The 18,075-nt window shown below is 40.9% G+C and overlaps 1 protein-coding gene across 4 annotated transcripts in view; it reads left to right on the top strand.

Annotated features, from left to right (window-relative positions):
- Positions 1-18,075, top strand: part of LOC134872427 (transcriptional regulator ATRX-like) — a 49,231-nt gene continuing 31,156 nt past the window's right edge. For all 4 annotated transcript variants that reach the window (XR_010166798.1, XM_063895713.1, XM_063895716.1 and 1 more), the window contains exons 1-28: positions 1-310; positions 934-1,040; positions 1,128-1,183; positions 1,274-1,302; positions 1,619-1,740; positions 1,991-2,107; positions 3,291-3,400; positions 4,794-4,861; positions 4,971-6,748; positions 6,839-6,899; positions 10,377-10,522; positions 10,710-10,886; positions 10,966-11,074; positions 11,672-11,762; positions 11,856-12,041; positions 12,245-12,389; positions 13,302-13,411; positions 13,590-13,733; positions 13,814-13,991; positions 14,074-14,211; positions 14,792-14,967; positions 15,072-15,189; positions 15,703-15,833; positions 15,918-15,991; positions 16,926-17,023; positions 17,113-17,269; positions 17,367-17,458; positions 17,547-17,652. Coding sequence is in view for 3 of the 4 variants with exons in the window: in XM_063895713.1 (XP_063751783.1) it covers positions 303-310; positions 934-1,040; positions 1,128-1,183; positions 1,274-1,302; positions 1,619-1,740; positions 1,991-2,107; positions 3,291-3,400; positions 4,794-4,861; positions 4,971-6,748; positions 6,839-6,899; positions 10,377-10,522; positions 10,710-10,886; positions 10,966-11,074; positions 11,672-11,762; positions 11,856-12,041; positions 12,245-12,389; positions 13,302-13,411; positions 13,590-13,733; positions 13,814-13,991; positions 14,074-14,211; positions 14,792-14,967; positions 15,072-15,189; positions 15,703-15,833; positions 15,918-15,991; positions 16,926-17,023; positions 17,113-17,269; positions 17,367-17,458; positions 17,547-17,652 (4,832 nt within the window). In the remaining variant the exon portion in view is untranslated. The remainder of the gene's footprint in view (positions 311-933; positions 1,041-1,127; positions 1,184-1,273; positions 1,303-1,618; positions 1,741-1,990; positions 2,108-3,290; positions 3,401-4,793; positions 4,862-4,970; positions 6,749-6,838; positions 6,900-10,376; positions 10,523-10,709; positions 10,887-10,965; positions 11,075-11,671; positions 11,763-11,855; positions 12,042-12,244; positions 12,390-13,301; positions 13,412-13,589; positions 13,734-13,813; positions 13,992-14,073; positions 14,212-14,791; positions 14,968-15,071; positions 15,190-15,702; positions 15,834-15,917; positions 15,992-16,925; positions 17,024-17,112; positions 17,270-17,366; positions 17,459-17,546; positions 17,653-18,075) is intronic.

Here is an 18,075-nt window from a genome sequence, read left to right as displayed (position 1 = left end):
AGTTACGGGCAGTCGGATTCTGTCTGAACCTCGGTTGTTTTCCTCCAAATGATTCTTCTTCACAACTGTCCTTCGGAAACAACCTATGCCACCTGTGTTTCTTATTTCGACCGCAGCCCTTGTTTTTTTTAGCTGTTCGACCGCAGCCAGTGTTTGTTGAATTTGCCTCCTTACAGGGTTGCTAAATATAAGGCTGAGTGCAGATTGAGCGCCAATATTTTACTAGAATATATTGATATCATGAAACTATAAGGATTTTAACGACTTCAGTAGTTACCCTACGACAAGACAACTCTGCTGCAATGCTGAGGTAAAAGAAGTGCGATTGTCTAACATCATAGCACCTTATAATAGCCAGGTAGCTTAGCTTCTAGCTAGATGTAGCAGCTAACGCATGAGCTAACGGCTACCTAGACAACAATAATAACAACGATGAGGCTAGTTAAGTACGCTGCTAAATTAACTAACGTATTGGTTGAAGTGGCTTACAACACATTTAAGGCCATGTGCATAACACATTCAGGTTTTTCGTCTGAGAGGATACAGTAAGGTTATTGCTAGCTATTTGTGCTACAATAACTAACTAACGTTGTAACTATTTAACCTAGCTCGTGATAACGTCATGCACTCAGTTTCTATTCTGGAAGTTAACGTTATACTTATCCTAACAAATGCAGTCTGATAATACAGTCTTGTTTAAAGGATATAAAGTCAAACTTAGGCTGAAGTTTGTGGTGCTGTTGAATTTCAATTGGCTCATTAAGCGTTTGTCATGAAGGTCCTAAGACCAGAGTTACTGCCTTTTCCCTTATTGAGATGTTGCAGTTATAATAGTAGAGGTGTACACTTTTTAAACAAGATCTTTGAGGAACCAGCTTGCAACATGTAACTTTCAAATCTACAATAACCATGATCTTTTTGCTCTGATTGTAGCACCACGACCAGCAAGCTGAATGTATTGGTCAACAAACTGCACGAGTACTTGGCTAATTCTCCTGTTGAGGACTGCAATGGCCCGAAAACCTCAGAGGATGCTGAAGGTGCAGATTTTGATTTAATCTTATCATGAGGAAAGTTACTCATCATATTTGTATGCTCTATGAACATAATACACATTTGGTTTACAGGTCTGACAAACAGGAGATGTTCTGTGGTCAACTCAAAAGCTCATGCTCCAACAGTGGTAAAATTGTTTGATTTTTAAACAAGGTCCTATGTACTGATTGAACATCTCCCAGGGACAACTAAACTAATCAGCTGTCTTACTTTGCAGCCAGGAGTTTACACCAAATACTCAAGGAGGTGAGTTTGCATGTATACCATACTGTATATTTAAATTATTTAATGATTATATGATTTATACCATGCAAGCCTAGATACACTACGATATGAATGTCTAGATTTAATGCCAAAATATTGAATGTACCTCAATTCTAGAAAAACTGGATGTTGAATTTGAAAATCAACATATTGCAATAATAATTACACTTGTTGTGCTCTGACCTAGAGAAACAATATTACAATAAGTCAGGTTGAAAGATAATGATGATTTTGTCTACATCTGGGAAATATTGCTTTACCCCGAGGTAACATTTTTTCTGTTTCCTTGTTATTACAGAAAACCATCTGTTGTCATAAGACACTCTGGACTGGATGAATCAGGGGACTCAAATGCAAGTGAGGACGTGGAATTACGAGTCAACGCAAATGGTCACCCTGATGTCACTAGATTACCAAAAGGTTGGTCTTATCATTTTTTTTATATAGCTTGCTGAGACTTGACTGTTTGTTTTTGTTGAGCTCTTGAGTAACTGTATGTGTATTTAGTCTTGCTGACAACATCATCAAAAAAATATTCAGTCATTATTAATGTGGTTTCTTGTCTTTTACTATCTGGGTTAAAAGTATTTAGGCATGTCCCCAGCTTTGTACCCTGTAATTATATGATGAAATCGGTTTGATGTGTTGGTGTTGTGTTTTGCATCTACAGGCACTGTACTGGTGAGGCCCGAACCCGTTGACAATGGGAGAGATGACTTCAGGGGTCCTGAGTTCCGCAGCCGGAAACCAGGCGTACTGCGCAAGGAGTTTTCGAGGAGACGTGGAGGTCAGTCACTGCTGGTTGATGTTGTCACAATATTACAGATCACCTGATTATAAGTCGGGCAGGTATTTCGTCAACTAAAACAAAAAGACGGACCTTGTTTTGGATGCAATTAATGTCTTTTGACAAAAAACCTAGACAAAAAAACCCTCTGCAGCTGTCAAAGCGAACTGAAAATGTACTTCAGTGTGTGTCTAAATGTGGCTTGATGGTTATCTTGTTGTGAGAGATATCACTGGATATCCTAGAGGCAATGGTGTGGTGCAGGGATGATGTATTTTTGTATGCCGACCCGGAAGTGCATGGGTTCCCTCGACAAAAAAGCAATGCAAATTCTTCATAGGATTTTGGAATATTGTAAAAAATAAGATCTGTGGAAAACGAACCTGTTTAATAAATGCACGTTTTGTTCAGTCAGATAATCTCCACATGTCTACCCTACTTTTATCATTTTCTAATCATAAATCTAATCGCTAGAAGCAAAATGCTAACGTTATGCTATAAAGGAACTACAGACGAGTACAGCAGGGTCGCACGACTTCAACATCACGCCAGCTTAAGATCCTTTCAACTGACTTTCACGCGCTTGCATATTTTATTGCATCATGATTAAAGCAGTTGTATCAAAAACATGTAACAAGTAGCCTAATATCCAGAGGAGGTGTGATAAGTGAGTAACAAACGGTGAAGGGCAGAAAGTTTGATGCGCATCTGATCCTCTTAAATAACTTGTAATCACAACGGAACAGTTTGCAGAGCTGTCATTGGTTCAGATAAGTCCAGTGTGCGTCACACCTCTGTTAAACATCACTGTTGCCAGAAATACAATCCCCGGAGGATACATCAGTGTATCCTCAGTTGCAGCTCCTCCAGAGAGCCTCCTCGATGCTCCATCTTCGATCCTCGATGTGCATTTAGAGAATTGAGATGTCCTTTAACATGGCGCACGCTGAAATCTTATTCTAGGTCACTACCGGAGGACCGAGGTGGCTGAAATTCAGTAATGAAAAAGGGGCTATTATGTTGATTGCAATCCTTTTGTATTTTTTTTCAGTTTCACAAGACTTCTGCAATAAAGTGTTTAACTATCTGGCGATGTGTACCTCATTGCCCAGGGGCCAGAATACCCTATTTTAACAACCCTTCAAGCTGTTATTATAGCGATTTTGTTGCTCTGGTTTTATAGGTGGCGAACACATGGAAATTGTCAGTTGCACCGCTTGTGGCCGACAAGTTAACCACTTCCAAAGAGATTCCTTTTATCGACATCCAGTTCTGAAAGTTCTTATTTGCAAGGTGAGTCTATCTATTTATACAACAGAAACAAATCCTTATTTATTTGGGTCATACAAGTCTTTACTCTTAAGGAGTCTTATTTATTTTTGGTGTAGTAGCTCATCATTTGTCATGTTAATGATGTCCCTAGGTTCTGAGTCTTGTTTGCATCTGGTGTGTGTCTTTAAAGGTCCCATATTGTGGCCGTCTTTACTGATCATAATTCCATTGTTGAGGTGTACGAGACTAGATTTACATTGTTCAATGTTCCAAAATCACATTGGTTTTGTCATACAGCATCTTTGTATAGTATCTCTATTCACTCTCTGTCCTAACACCATGTCGAACTCCCGCCCCCCCCTTCCCTATGAGCCCAGTGTGCTCTGATTGGTCAACTCGCCCACTCTGTTCTGATTTGTCAACACCCAGAGAGGCTCCGCCCCTGTCTAACAGAGTGCTTTCCCAGCCTTCCCGTTACAGCTGAGCATCAGTTTATGTTACAATGAAGGCGGTACAGCCATATATGTTTGAACCGGAGTCCGATCCTGAAAATGACACAGACCAACGTGATGGACCTGATCCACTGTCCCAAAGTAGCCTGGAGCAGGCGGTTTCACAGTGGAAAGTTTTTATTTTGTATCGCTCTTACATTTCAGATGTACTGTTAGAACTGAAACAGAGTAGGAACAGCCTCGTCCTTCAGTAATGCACGCTTTGCATATCAACCTGTGCAAGGTTTTTGAAGCTGTCGTCCGTGAAATGCAGGGCACACAGTATAGTAGTTTGAAGAGTTGAAGGAACAGTGTTAAAAATACATTTCAACCACTGACTTTTTCGTGGTTCTGCCTTCGGTAAGGCAAACGGATGACATTTCAGGGCACAGTACTTCCTTGACATTTCGGCCTTCCAACAGTAAATGGTCGGTTGGCAGAGGGTGTGCCTATTGGTCTATAGCTATGGCCGTGCCAACTTGCCGATTGTTCTCCAGATTTAGTGACGTCAACAGCCCCCGGAAGAAAAAAATGGGGGAAAAAAAAATCTACAAAGAAGCTTTGAGGGCAGCATAGACACGTCTTTTCTGCTTTAGAGTTTTACTCGCTACAGGGTGTACTGTGAGGGTTTGTGACTTTGCAGACCGTTTACTTTCAGAAAAAGCTACATAACACACGATGGGACGGGTTATAACCGGAAAAGCCTAATAGGGGACCTTTAAACTTGCCTATGACTTTATTAAGTTGAATTTGTTGTATTATACATTTTAAAATGACCACTGGTAATATTTAATTACTGCTTACAAGAATATACACATCAATAAACTATTATGATTTCTAATTTGCCATACTATTGTCTCTAATATGCTATTTGTCAAAGCTGTCCGTAACCCTCTTTGGTTCCATATTCTTGTTTTGGTCAGTCTTGCTACAAGTATTACTCCAGTGATGACATCAGTAAGGATGGAGATGGAATGGATGAGCAATGCAGGTATGATTTGTTGTATTTAATATTGTAACTGAAGTATAATCATTTTCCTTTACTTAACGCTTCCTAGGCGATTATCAGAAGCATTTGTTATGTGTTTTTCCTCTTGCAGATGGTGTGCTGAAGGAGGCAACTTGATCTGTTGCGACTACTGCAGTAATGCTTTCTGCAAGAAGTGTATTCTAAGAAATTTGGGAAGGAAGGAGCTTTCAGGCATCTTAGAAAGCAAGTGGTACTGCTATGTGTGTAGCCCAGAGCCCCTTTGCGATCTGGTGATGGCCTGTGACAGCGTCCTGGAGAACATGGAGCACATGTGGTATCAGCAGCGCAGAAGGAACAGAGTGGAGCCGGAAAAATCTCAGCTTTACCACATGTTGCCACACTTACAACCAAACATTCCTTTGGATAAATGGGATCACACTGGTATGGATGGGAATGTGGTTTTCAACTATAACACACTGCAGATTTCCAAGGAGATAACCAAAAAGGCCAAACATTTAGTGGACTCGACAAACATCCTAAACCGTACATTTGTCAATTTCATTCATACTGTGACGTCAAACAAACAAGCACCTACTGTTCGCAAGCTGTATCTGAACTCTTTTTTGTCAGTAGTCAAAGGGTTGCAAAAATCACTTACAGCACTCGAAGACAGCCTGAAGGAAGAATTTAGAGACCTGGATGTTATGAGCTGTTGGGAAAAGTTCTTTAGTGAAGACTTTGATGCACAACCTGTTATAGATCCAGCTACAGAGCCGGAAAGCTCTGGAGAAAGTTGCTTGAGTGACTTGCGGAAATTGGCAGCTGAACATTCAGAGGATTATGATTCTGACTCCAAGGGCTTCAAGAAGAGGGCTGCATGTGCCTGCCCTGGAGAAAACATGGATTCAGATTCACATGAAGCCCCACAGAGTGCAAGGAAGATTGACCTGATGCCTTCTGAAAGGGGGATCAACATGACTAAAAAACTAGTAGTTAAACTTACTCCTGTACCAATGGAGCAGGAGCAATCCTCTTGTGCCTCAAAGAATGAGAAAGACATCCACATGAGTGACAACATGTCAGAGGGAAAGGATATATCAGAAAAACCATGTGTTAAGGGTGCTAAAGCTGACAGCAAGATAAGCAACTATATTGCATCTCTACACCCAGAAGAACAGCATGGCAATAGACGTTCTCCCCGCTTGAAGACGACACCTTTGCGGCGTCCAAGTGGCGTCAAGTCCAAAGAGTCTCTCTCAGCAGCAGACACTGACAGTGATTCTGACCCAGAGGAACCCTCCAGCCAAACACCTGCCGCCAACACTGAAGAACCAAGTCTGAGCCGAGCAAGAGACGACTCTGACTCTGATGAAGTCCCTGCAGCTCTGCTTGAGCGAGCGGCTATGACACAAAGCTCAGACGAACCCCAGAGCGATCAGGGTGGTGGAAAAGCATCAAAAAAGGTGGCCAAGAAATGTCTCTTTTGGCTAACGAAGACCTCCCCGCTCTCCCCGGAGAGCATTCGTAGAAAACGCAAGATGCTGGACCGCTCCTCCGAATCAGACTCGAGTAACAGAAGAGCTAAATCCCGAAGACAAATCAGGACAGATTCCTCAAGCGATGATCAAGACTCGCAGAAGAAAATACAACACTTGAATACTTTGAGGCCTGTTGGTAAGTCTTCCCTCGCCAAAAGAGAGAATGAAAGTTTGCCTAAAAAGCCGGTTAGGATACAGGCTGGAAAGTCCAAGGCTAAAGCCCCCCAGAAAGGAATGGAGTCCTCATCCTCATCAAGCGAAGATGAAGATGATGACGAAGACTCTGGGAGTGAAGGAAGTGATCAGAAGATGAAGCCAATCACTGAAGATGAGGCGTTACTGGGGGCGGCATCATTCCACCAATCATCTGGTGAGTCCTATAACTAATACTATCTAGATATGCAGTATGTCTTGTCAATAGTTGTTGGAAAGCTAATGTTGTAATGTGTGTTTCTTGTAGGAGACGAGGAGCACTCTGGGCCCTTGTGGACAGCAGAAGATGATGATGATCCAGAAAATAGGTATGGTTCAAAAAGCCAGGCTGTAGACTTTGTAAAACACCCTAGGTGTGAAAGAAAGACAACTTTAAAACCCAAACACTGTGCAAAAGCTAGCAACACCCAGGTCATTAAGACTCCGTTGCAGCCTATTCAAACGAGACCCAAACGTAGCTGCAGCCGAACCCCAGCCATCAAATATACACACTAGAGGTTCAGGTCATGACTCTGTGACGCACTTAACCTGCCTGGAACAAGCTTGTGAATGTTACTCTGATTGTCTGTTTTATTTCAACTTCAATTGTATTGTTTTTTTTATATAGGTCATGCATAGAATGCTCGTCTATGTTTCATTTTGTGTGATCTTAAATCTTATTTTAAGATTTAAGATCACACGATCGTTTTTTATTTTCATTTTCCCGGCCTACTAAGCTTAAACAAAAAGGGAAACCATTCATTTGGCCCACCTTGCCTTCGAAGAGGTCTGATGAAACACATAATCATTGAAGGAAATGTATTAACTGACAGCTCTGATATGATGACAACATTTCAATATATTTGTTCAAAAGTTTGAACTCCATTAAATTCTTCTGTGTTATTACAGAATGCACAAAGAACTGTTCTTCACTGAGGAGCAATTTAAGATGAATTGTTATTTACTTGTGATGTTTCAGACATTTGACAGATTATCTGCAGATTTTAACCAAAAGGTGTGAAAGAATATATACATTTTTCAGTACAACACTTTAATTCTTCACCTTGAAACCCATATTTTCTAAAAGGAATCCTCGATGGATCAGAGATACCATTTGTTAAATATGATGTTTTGATCATTTTGACAAGATGGCAAAAGTATTGTTGTTAAGATATCTGAATAATGCACCTGGCTTTGTAAGTGCACTTTAATCTTTGTGTTCAGCTTTTGAGTTCTTTATGTCACAAAAGTTCCATTGCTGTCCTGTTACAGCCTGTTTCTCTGGCCTCATCACGCATTGCTTGAGCTTCACTTATTTCATAGATGGGCTTGTAATTATTGCCAGTGCTGAAACGCAAGTCAGTTTAAGGTATGAGTTAGGGTTCATAGAGACAATATGGTGCTATCATGAACAGCTGTAGTTCTCAGGATACATTATAGGGCTGCTTTCACTGTCAAGCAAACGCAAAGATTGGGAACAATTTAAGTCGAGGAGATATTTATGGTAATAAACACCCAAATGCTGACACAAAACACAATAAACAATTATTAAAACAATAAGCGAATCCTTGTACACACCATCATGTTGACTGACTTTCCTAATTGGATTGTTAAATGGGGCTTTGCCGGGTTTGTTTAGGGTATCAACATCAAAGATCTGGTAGTTGACTTTATCCTTTAACCTCCTTCTCTTTTGAAACTAGATCACATATTGACTCTGGAGTCGATCATTTGTAGTAACAAGTGCTTTTGTGTATATATAATATTCTATAGTGATTCTCAGAAGGCTGATTTTTGTGTGTTATTGTTTCTCTGACGGTGCTGCTGTGACAGATTCTCTCTGGGTAGGCTTACTCAAATAACAAAGTCATATTTCCCCTTACTGGACCCCGAGTAGTATTTATCCATGTGCACAGTGTTGGTTTTATCAGCTGATATCCATCGGAGCGTTTTTGACATCAGAATGGAGGTGGATGAAATTGTGTTATTGCCGCTTAAAGCCAAGCTGTGTGGAGATAATGGCATCGAAATTGAGGTCAAGTGACACTCGCGTTAAAAGTGCATTCATAATGAAGAAAAATCTACTGCCACATGCATTCTGAAATTACATTTTGTAATTCCGTTTTTTTATTGAAATACCTCCATGTTTGACTTTAAAACCTTCTCCCAGAGACGGTGACCTGGTTAATTACAATCATTTCGCACTGCCATCAGTGTTCCCCCACTTTCTATACACAGAGTATACATTACTGCTGACCATTTCTTCTAAAGCGTACAGTGGCTTTTGAAACTACAAAACATTTTATTAACATATTTTTGCCTGTGGAGATTTAAAACCTGACGGGTGAAACGGCTATCGCGTTTTTCTGAAGCAACACTGATAGAAAACGATGTTAAAAAATCTCGTGGTCAGAGCTTTTAAATGTAAATGGGAACGTTGTATATCTGAGAATTGAGAGTGGGCTGTGAAACGACAACTACTGTAATGCAAACAGGGACCAAACTCAGTGTGTAATGACATCCATGTTTGTTTCTTATGTTTTTTCCAGGTCGGATTTCCTGACAGCACAGCAGTGAATGCAGTGCTGTTAGGCAACGGTCGCTTTAATCCGGGATATTGTAGCCTCCGATCGGCACCAACCCGTTCTAGAATCTTTTTCCAAAAGTGTGTTTTCACCTGTAGTGATAACACGACTATCTTAAAAAGGAATGGTCAGCAGAAATGTAACATTTCCATTGTTTGTAGTTAGTGGGTTAAAAAGTACTGTGTTATTCCACTGTATCCCCCCAGCATGCGTTTACCTATGGCGATGATGTCAAATTCATGTGTGGCAGTGTGTTCATTTACCTCGGTGTTTTTATTTTTCGTCTTTTTTCCCAGAAGCATGTTAAATGAGACACAGGGCTCTGGCCTGCAGTCTTGCTGCAGTCGTCCGGCATTCTTGTTCTGTAATACGACTTTTACAATAAACCACTCGTTGGACATTTACCGCCAGTGAAAGTTGCAGTCAGGTGACCTGCATGGACGACCCACTGCGATCAGTGTGCGTAATGCAGCTAGCTTGGGGAGAAAGGGTCAATGGGGACGGACAATATGCTGGACAGTTGATGATTTGGAGACATATTATGAGTGGTGAAAACAAACTTTTTACATTTCTAAAACATCCTTTTTAGGAACTGTATCAGATTATGTGTATTCTTTTTATTGTATGCTTGACTGGAGTATCATAAGTGGTTGAAAACACAAACACAATATTAACTGAGTGGTAATACCAGAGGAGCCCGTTACAGTCTATTCAGATCTCAGTTTGTGTTGAAAATACTGCAGGCTGTCACAATTGGATTCACAAAAGCTCCATTTATTTATAATTTTCACATGAAAAAAAGTTTCAGACTCAAGCAAGCAAAAACATTGTAGAAGATCTCTCCCCTTTCCTCAAAAGAGCATAAACTAAGAATGTCTTTTTCTGTGAAGAATACCTGTAATAAATTGTCTCTTGAAAATGTCTCTGTATCATTTTGCCTTTTTTTCTGCTCTTCTGAATGTTTACCTTCCAGTGTTGTGGCATTCCAACTGACTCACTTCATATTTACTTGTAATGTGGATTGCACCAAAGTCACTGCTCAGATTTATCCTGCGATTCATTTATTAACTAAACCACTATTGCATTATAACTTATGAGGCTATTATTGAAATCAGACTTGGGTGTGATTTTGTCTTCAACTATAACAATATCCAGCTGAAGACCATGTAAACTGATCATGAAATGAACTTCAGGTACCTTCTTCTTTTCTACTTTTGAAAGAATCGCAAAGAAAATGCTTTTGGCCCAGATCAAAGCCAACTACTCCTCGGCCGAAGATATCTCTTCAGACGAGACGCAGGATACATCAGACGAGGATGATCAGGAGGTCAAAAGAGGCAATAAGGATAATAAAACAGATGTAAAAGGTAACTTGTTTTTTAAGCAGCAGATGTTTTGCCTCTGTGCATCTTTTTCATAAGCACAATCCTATTTCAGTCAAAACAGATTTCTAATTTAATTGTACATTTCTTTCCAACCAAAGTGGTGACAATTGTAAAGATGGCTTTTGTTGATTATAAAAAAGGGAAATAATAGTTTAAATCTCTGCTGCAGGGGAAGACTCTGCTTCCGAATCCTCTGACACCATGTCCGATGGGCCCACCTCCAGGCACCATCTTCTCCGCCACAAACTGACCTTGGATGACGGAGGGCCGGGTGATAAGGCTGGGGCAGAGGGTGAAGCAGGAGGGCCAAAGAGCAACAAAAAAGCCAGCAAAACAGCCCTAAACTGTAAGTCTGACGTTAGACACTGAGCTGTCTGAACAGGAAGTTGATTAACTAACATCATCTGATTTGGATGTCTGTGAAGCTGATAGTGAAAGTGATGCTGAGAGTAAGGAGTCGGAGCCGGAGGACTCCTGGGTGAGCGAGGAGCTGAGTCTGTCAGAGACCGAGGACGGTGAAGACGAACTCACAAGGTACATCTGTTTCAGTTCCCATTGATGAAAACGGTTCCTCAAGGAGAGTAGTCAAGGTTTTTGTATTGAATTCAACAGGCGTAGAATAAATCTGCTTCAATGAACATGCATGACCCAAAAAAATCAAGGATTTATTGAAAAGATTAAAACATTTTTACACTTCAATGGAAAACAAGTAATTCTTTTAATTATCAACAAGAAATATGAATAATACCGGTCCTAATTACAATCATTAGATATTATATTAATGGTATATTACTATAGATAACTTACAGTAATGCAATCATGTTAATGCTTAAGTTGTTATATAATATTATGTTCTCATGTGTTGTACATTTTGAAATATGATTCATATTAGAATTATGGTTAGTACACACTCACTAAGCAAGTGTAATGCATATTCCTGTTATAATAGCCAAGCGCATTAACAATCAAAATATGATGACACAAGCATTACAAATCAAGCACATTTCAACATTTAAATTACAAATCCAACTTTCTTTACAGCACATTTTGAAGCTGAATATTTCAATGAATGTTACTGTTTGAACGTCACGTTCATTTTAATTCTTCATTCTCTTCTCTTTCCTTCTCTAGAGGATCCAGTCTGACGAAGGAGGCGCCCCACAGTTATGAAAAGAAGGCGGCAGTGACCTGCATTTTGCTATCTGACTCCAACAGTGAAAAAGTAGCAGTTGCTGTTTATTATTCTTATGTGACCTTAAACTCTGTGGTTGTTTGTCACTCACACGTTTTGTTCCCTCTTTCTGTGTTTTTTCAGACTGATAAAGAGGATGCAGGGGAGGAGAACAGCGACGGTAAAGGCACCCCTAAAGGACGCAAAAAGATTCGCAAAATCATCGACGATGTGAATCTCCGTGCTGAGACCCAGGAAGCCCTCAGAGAGGAGGATGAGAGACGCAAACGCTTGGCAGAAAGGGAACAACAGATGGGGGACAGTCGAGAGGTACTGCACACACCGCATTAAACTGCACTCTGTTAATGACCAATATAACAGCTTCAGTTCATTTCTGCAGCAGCTCATTAGACGCTATCTCCCTGTTGATAAATGACATTTAGCCCAGTGCAGAGCGTTTATGTCCCTGGCAGGATCACTTTTTTAGGATGTTTTTCTAAGATTAAATACTGACTGTCAGCATTGTGTTTCAGATAATTGTCATAGAGGATGAGCTGTCTCAGGTGGTGTGTCCCATCACCACCAAGCTGATCCTGGATCAGGACAAGGAGACCAAAAAGCCTCTCGTTCAGGTGCACAGGAACCTGGTGACGAGACTGAAGCCCCACCAGGTGGACGGTTAGTTTGTGCTCTTTTCACTCACACTGAGGAGGACAGCGTTCATTATTTTGCTGGTTGACAGCAATAACAGCATTAGTTAATACAGTTGAGTCTGACACACAAATATCTCCAAGAACAGCTCAACCCTTTGATAACTGATGAACATTGTTGAAAGTATTTTGTGTGTAGGAAACATAGCTGTTTAAAGAAAGAAATGATCACCAGATCATTTTTAATGATGCTATTTGCTTGACTATAGTCAACAATGCGTTTGACACCCTGGTTTTATATAGCCACAATTGATTTTAAAAAATGAACGTATACATTATTGGGGAAAAACAATAGAAATAGAGAAGAATGGCCAGACAAAGTTCGATTAAGCAGATCAAACGCCCTCCTAATGGTCAGGACGTTGCTCTCTAAACCATCAGCCACCACCGCTCAACTCTGAACTAAAATAAATTAAAGGTACTGCTGAGCAGGGTGAGCAACCCCCTCCCGAGGCTCTGAGGGTTGCCCACAACCAGATCAGCCTCCACTGAACAAGGTTTGGGTGTGGTAGGACTACTGGCCTCCCCCTGTCACTGCACACAACTGTTCAAAACACCATTTTGCAATTATTGATCAATTAATGAATGTACCTGTGTAACTTCGACATTGTTTTTTTTCTTGCCTGACTCTATGGTGAACAAAAAGTCCCAAAATGCAAAAAAAGTGTTGATGGATTGAAGTAAATGGGGGGGCCTCTAACAGCCACATGTTTTAGGATTCTATGCTCACTGCTATGCCATGTGAAGAAAAACATTTCAAGATGGCTGTCACAGATAGTTGTTTTGGGGATTTAGAATACCTTGCTGATAAATATTGTGATGACCTTTTTTTAGTTAAGGTCAAACATACTAACCAGGATCTCTTTACTCCCAACCAAAGGGGTCCAGTTTATTTGGGACAGTTGTTGTGAGTCTGTGAAGAAGGCCAACTCTTCTCCTGGATCTGGCTGCATACTGGCACACTGCATGGGCCTAGGAAAGACTCTGCAGGTGAAGACATACACACCCCCAATATTCTGCTTTGCTTTGATGTATACAAGACCAATTACATATTGAATTACTTTAGGAATTGATAATAAATGTAGTTCATCACACATCTTCAAGTACTCTGTATTGACTTTGGTAAGGTGTCCATGCTTCCTATATTCATAGCTGTGTTGTTTTACAGATGGTGACTTTCCTGAACACGGTGCTGCTGTCCGAGAACCTGAAATTCAGAACGGCCCTGGTCGTATGTCCACTCAATACCATCCTCAACTGGGTCAACGAGTTCAAGAAATGGCAGAGCAACATGGGACAGGATAAAGTAAAGGTATGCAAAAAAAGAAATGGGCAATCCTAAATGATTGAGCTTCAGAGGCTTCATGCTTCACACTCGTACATTTGTTACAGGTCACAGAACTGGCTACCGTAAAGCATCCCCCAGAGCGCATCAGGGCTCTGCTGAGGTGGAAGAGCGAGGGAGGTGTGATGATAATGGGCTATGAGATGTTCCGCATCCTGTCTGTAGCCAAGAAAATCACTGACGAGGAGAGCAGGAAGGAGATAAAGAGCATACTGGTGGATCCAGGTAGTGTGTTACTCAATAGTTTTATGTGTCATTGCTTTCCTCATTGAAGCTGTTTGTTGTCCTGTGTGTTTTTTTCCTGCAGGTCCGGACTTTGTGGTCTGTGACGAGGGACACATCTTGCGCAATGAAACTTCTAACATCTCCAAATCTATGAACGCCATCAAGACCAAACGGAGAGTGGTGCTAACTGGCACTCCATTACAAAACAACCTGAATGAGTGTAAGTCTGCACCCCTGCATCAACACGAAATAATGCCATACATTTGAAATGTGAGTGAAGGGACAGCTCGGAAAAAATGAAGGGAGCCCTGAGCATGATCAGTTTCTCTGGTTTTACTATTTATAGGTGTGTCTTTGAGTTAAATGCATTTTTTTGTATTCTATAAACTACTGACAACATTTCTCTGTGTTGGGATTCAACATACACTAAAATGGCTGCCATACAAGTAGAGACATGTAGATTTTTTCTGGAGCTGTATATAGAAAAGGACATAGTTATGAGAATCGCAATGTTTTTGTATTTATGTTATCTATGTTTAAAGAGTTAATTCGCTCCATTTCTAACAGAATTTGAAGTAATTATTAATTTCACTACCTTTCCTGAAATGTTATCATTATTCTACATTTAAAGTACCTTGGAATACATCACCCTGCATTTAGGAAACACAGTATCAGCTGTCATTCATGAACTAAACCTGCAGTACTTGTGAGGAAGTGAGGTGTAGGCATGACAGTTTGACAGATTTTTCATTTTATATCGAAACTCTTCCTCTTGATGTGCAATATTGTGTTCCTTACAGACCACTGCATGGTGAATTTTATCAAGAAGAATCTGCTTGGCTCACTGGGAGAATTCAGAAACCGCTTCATCAACCCCATACAGAACGGCCAGTGTGCGGACTCCACGTCACGAGACGTCCGGATCATGAAGAAGCGAGCACACGTGCTTCATGCAATGCTGGCTGGATGTGTGCAGGTAAATAATTAAATACAGCAGCTTGCACACTGTCTGTAAATAAAGTACACATTACAGTTTGCTCAATGTTCCAGCTCCGACAACGTGTTCATGTTTCTTTTCAGAGAAGAGATTACTCCGAGTTGACTCAGTTCCTGCCTCCCAAACACGAGTACGTGCTGGCAGTGAGGCTCTCTCCTCATCAGAACAGGCTGTATCGCTACTACCTAGACAACATCACAGGTGAGGATCTGTCGTGACTTTGTTACTGAAAGGAAAGTCGACGTTCAATCAAACCATTCAGCTGTCTTTCAGGTATTTTATTTCTTGCAATAACGTTCAGTCAGTCATACAGAGAGCAGACTGTCTGCAGAGTGAAAGACTAATAATTGGGTTTGGGTTGCATATTTAAACACAGAGAGGAGAAAGGGGGGGGGGCAAACTTGGTGATAATGAAAAGAGCATTCAGTAAGTTTCAGGGAGGTAGGGAGGCTGTATCAGGATGTTCTCAGTTCAACAGAAGGTCATACTGTCTGTGCACACAGAGTGTAACTAACATTGCAACAAATCTTAATAAGGACATTTTCCAAGCTTAGCAAAGAAGTGAAAGCCAGTAAAAAGACATAAACATTAGAAAATAAGAATCACACAGTGATATTAATAAAGTAAGTAAGTGAATATACTATTTTTCCATTACAAGTTATTACAGCTAAAGAAGAATGGAATCGACCATTGGAATTATGTTGGTTCTTCCAGGTATGGGCTCCTTGACAAACAGAGCCAAAGTGAAGGTCGGAGCAAACCTGTTCAAGGACTTCCAGGTGCTCAGCCGCATCTGGACTCACCCCTGGTGCCTTCAGCTGAACTACATCAGCAAAGAGAAAAAGGTTAAAAAATCACTATGTCGATGTGTCTTAGTGTAAAATAATGTTAACTGGTTAAAATGTAAATAAACTGGATTTTCATTACAGGGACATTTTGTGAATAAGAATAGAAAGAAAGCAGCAGACCTGCTGAGAAATGAAGACCCTGCTGTGGCTGGGAGGTAAGACTTTAGTATCATCACCTCATCTGATCCATGACTTGTTGCTGGATGTGCCTTTATAAGCCATGCTTAGTTAGTTAAATTATTACTGATGTGAATCTAGATTGATAAACTAACAAAATCTTAAAATAAAAAACTAAAGAAAAAGATGTGTAGAAAGGTCAGACAATGCATCAACTCAAAACAAACATGTGAAGGTAATACATTTGGAAGCTTTTAAAGTCTCTTCTCAAGTAAGGATGCACCGATTGCAAAAATGTCGGCCGATACCGATGTTAAGAATAACATTGTTGCCGATACCGATGTTTTACTATGTAACCTGTAATGGTAGCACAATGCAGACTAAGGCAGCATATCCCTTTAAGAGAGAGAGAGTGGGGGATACGTGTGTGCATGTGTAAGCGCGAGAGAGAGGTTGAGCGAGCCATAGTAAGTTTCTGGAAGTTAACGGGAGTAGCAGCAAGTATAACAAAGTCACAAATATATACGACGGCCTCCCAAGAACACTGAAGAATGGATTTAGTTTACCAATCCTCCAGACACCCGCTACACGAGGCTGAAGTCCAGCAGCATGCGCAGCGTGCAGCAGCAGCTCCTCACAGAGGAGAGGAGACGCCCCCCCCCCCCGAATGACTTTAAAGTTACGGGAGACCTACAGTCACTGTTCTAATCCTTTAAAATGATGCCCTGACTTCAGATTTGGTCCGTCAGATTTAAAAACAACGACGCTAATGCGACTTCTCCCGGTCACGTAGCAATACATAAAAATCACCGATTGCCATCTGTGATTTTTTACCGATGTGCCGATAGTGGTAAATAGGGCTAACATCGCCTGATGCCGATGTCTCACCGATGAATCGGTGCATCCCTATTCTCAAGCTTATTTTATGTATTTAATTCATCTATTTGGATATACTATTTTGGCCTGATGTAGTGGACTCGGAGCGATCCAAGGAACACCAGGGCCCAACGATGGCGCCGGCGGTACAGCGAGTATTGCTGGCCTGTCCACAGCTGCTGCAGCACTGGAAGGTTAAAAAAAAAAGCTACATTTTCCCCAAGTACCCCAACCTTGTGGTTTTCACACTGATGTATTTTCCTCTGTCTTACATTCTGTTTAGGAGAGAACACAACCATCAACTTTGGGGGTCGGAGGCAAGATGATGAATGGTTCAAAGACATGCTGACTAAAGAGGACGCTAATATCATGGAGCTCTCGGGGAAGATAGTGCTCTTGTTCGAGATCCTCAGAATGGCTGAAGACCTCGGGGATAAAGTGTATGTTTCTTTCCTAATTCAAAACAAATGTATCTCCATAATAACTGTATCTAGACAGCTCCTCATAACTAACCACACCCGCTTTTTGAATCTCTAGGCTTGTTTTCAGTCAGTCATTGATCTCATTGGACCTAATTGAAGATTTCCTGAAAGATTCTCACAATGCCAGAGACCCGTCAGCATTCAAAGGTATTCTGTTTGTCGAAAAATTGACATTTATTTGGGAAATATCCTTCTTGATGGTACTTAAACTTTAATCCGTTCTTTGTTCTCACAGTGGACAGCTGGATTAAAAACATTGATTACTATCGTCTCGACGGTTCCACCAGTGCTTTGTTGAGGAAGAAATGGGCCGATCAGTTCAACAATGACTCCAATCCTCGGTACAGATGATCTGACTATTATTGCAATCTCTCTTTATCGATTATATTTATGTAGCCCTCCCAACCACTTAGCTCAGGACAGGTTAAGTAAACCAGGACAGTACTACGAGCATGGGAGGAGCTGTGGTGGGATCTACTATAAGCTCTCCTATCTAGGGTTCTCACTTTGGTCACTAAAAGCCCTCACAGGGATTAAAGCAAAAAAAAATCCTGAGCCTGAACTTTTTAGACTCATGCAAACAACTATATACATGTATGCAGATTATTGTATAGTGTTCACAATGGTTCCCAAACTGGGGGCCATGGCCCCCTTCCGTGGCCGTGACCCCCCTGGTGCCCCCCTTTTGATAAAAACACTCTTAAATAGTGAATTTTGAGCATGCTGTAGTAAATGCACTCTGAAATTTAGGGTACATTAAAAGG

This window comes from Eleginops maclovinus, chromosome 11 (assembly GCF_036324505.1).
Source record: "Eleginops maclovinus isolate JMC-PN-2008 ecotype Puerto Natales chromosome 11, JC_Emac_rtc_rv5, whole genome shotgun sequence".
Classification (NCBI taxonomy): Eukaryota; Metazoa; Chordata; class Actinopteri; order Perciformes; family Eleginopidae; genus Eleginops; species Eleginops maclovinus.
The sequence above is the reverse complement of the archived record's forward strand: the minus strand, read 5'-3'. Positions and strand labels throughout refer to the sequence as shown.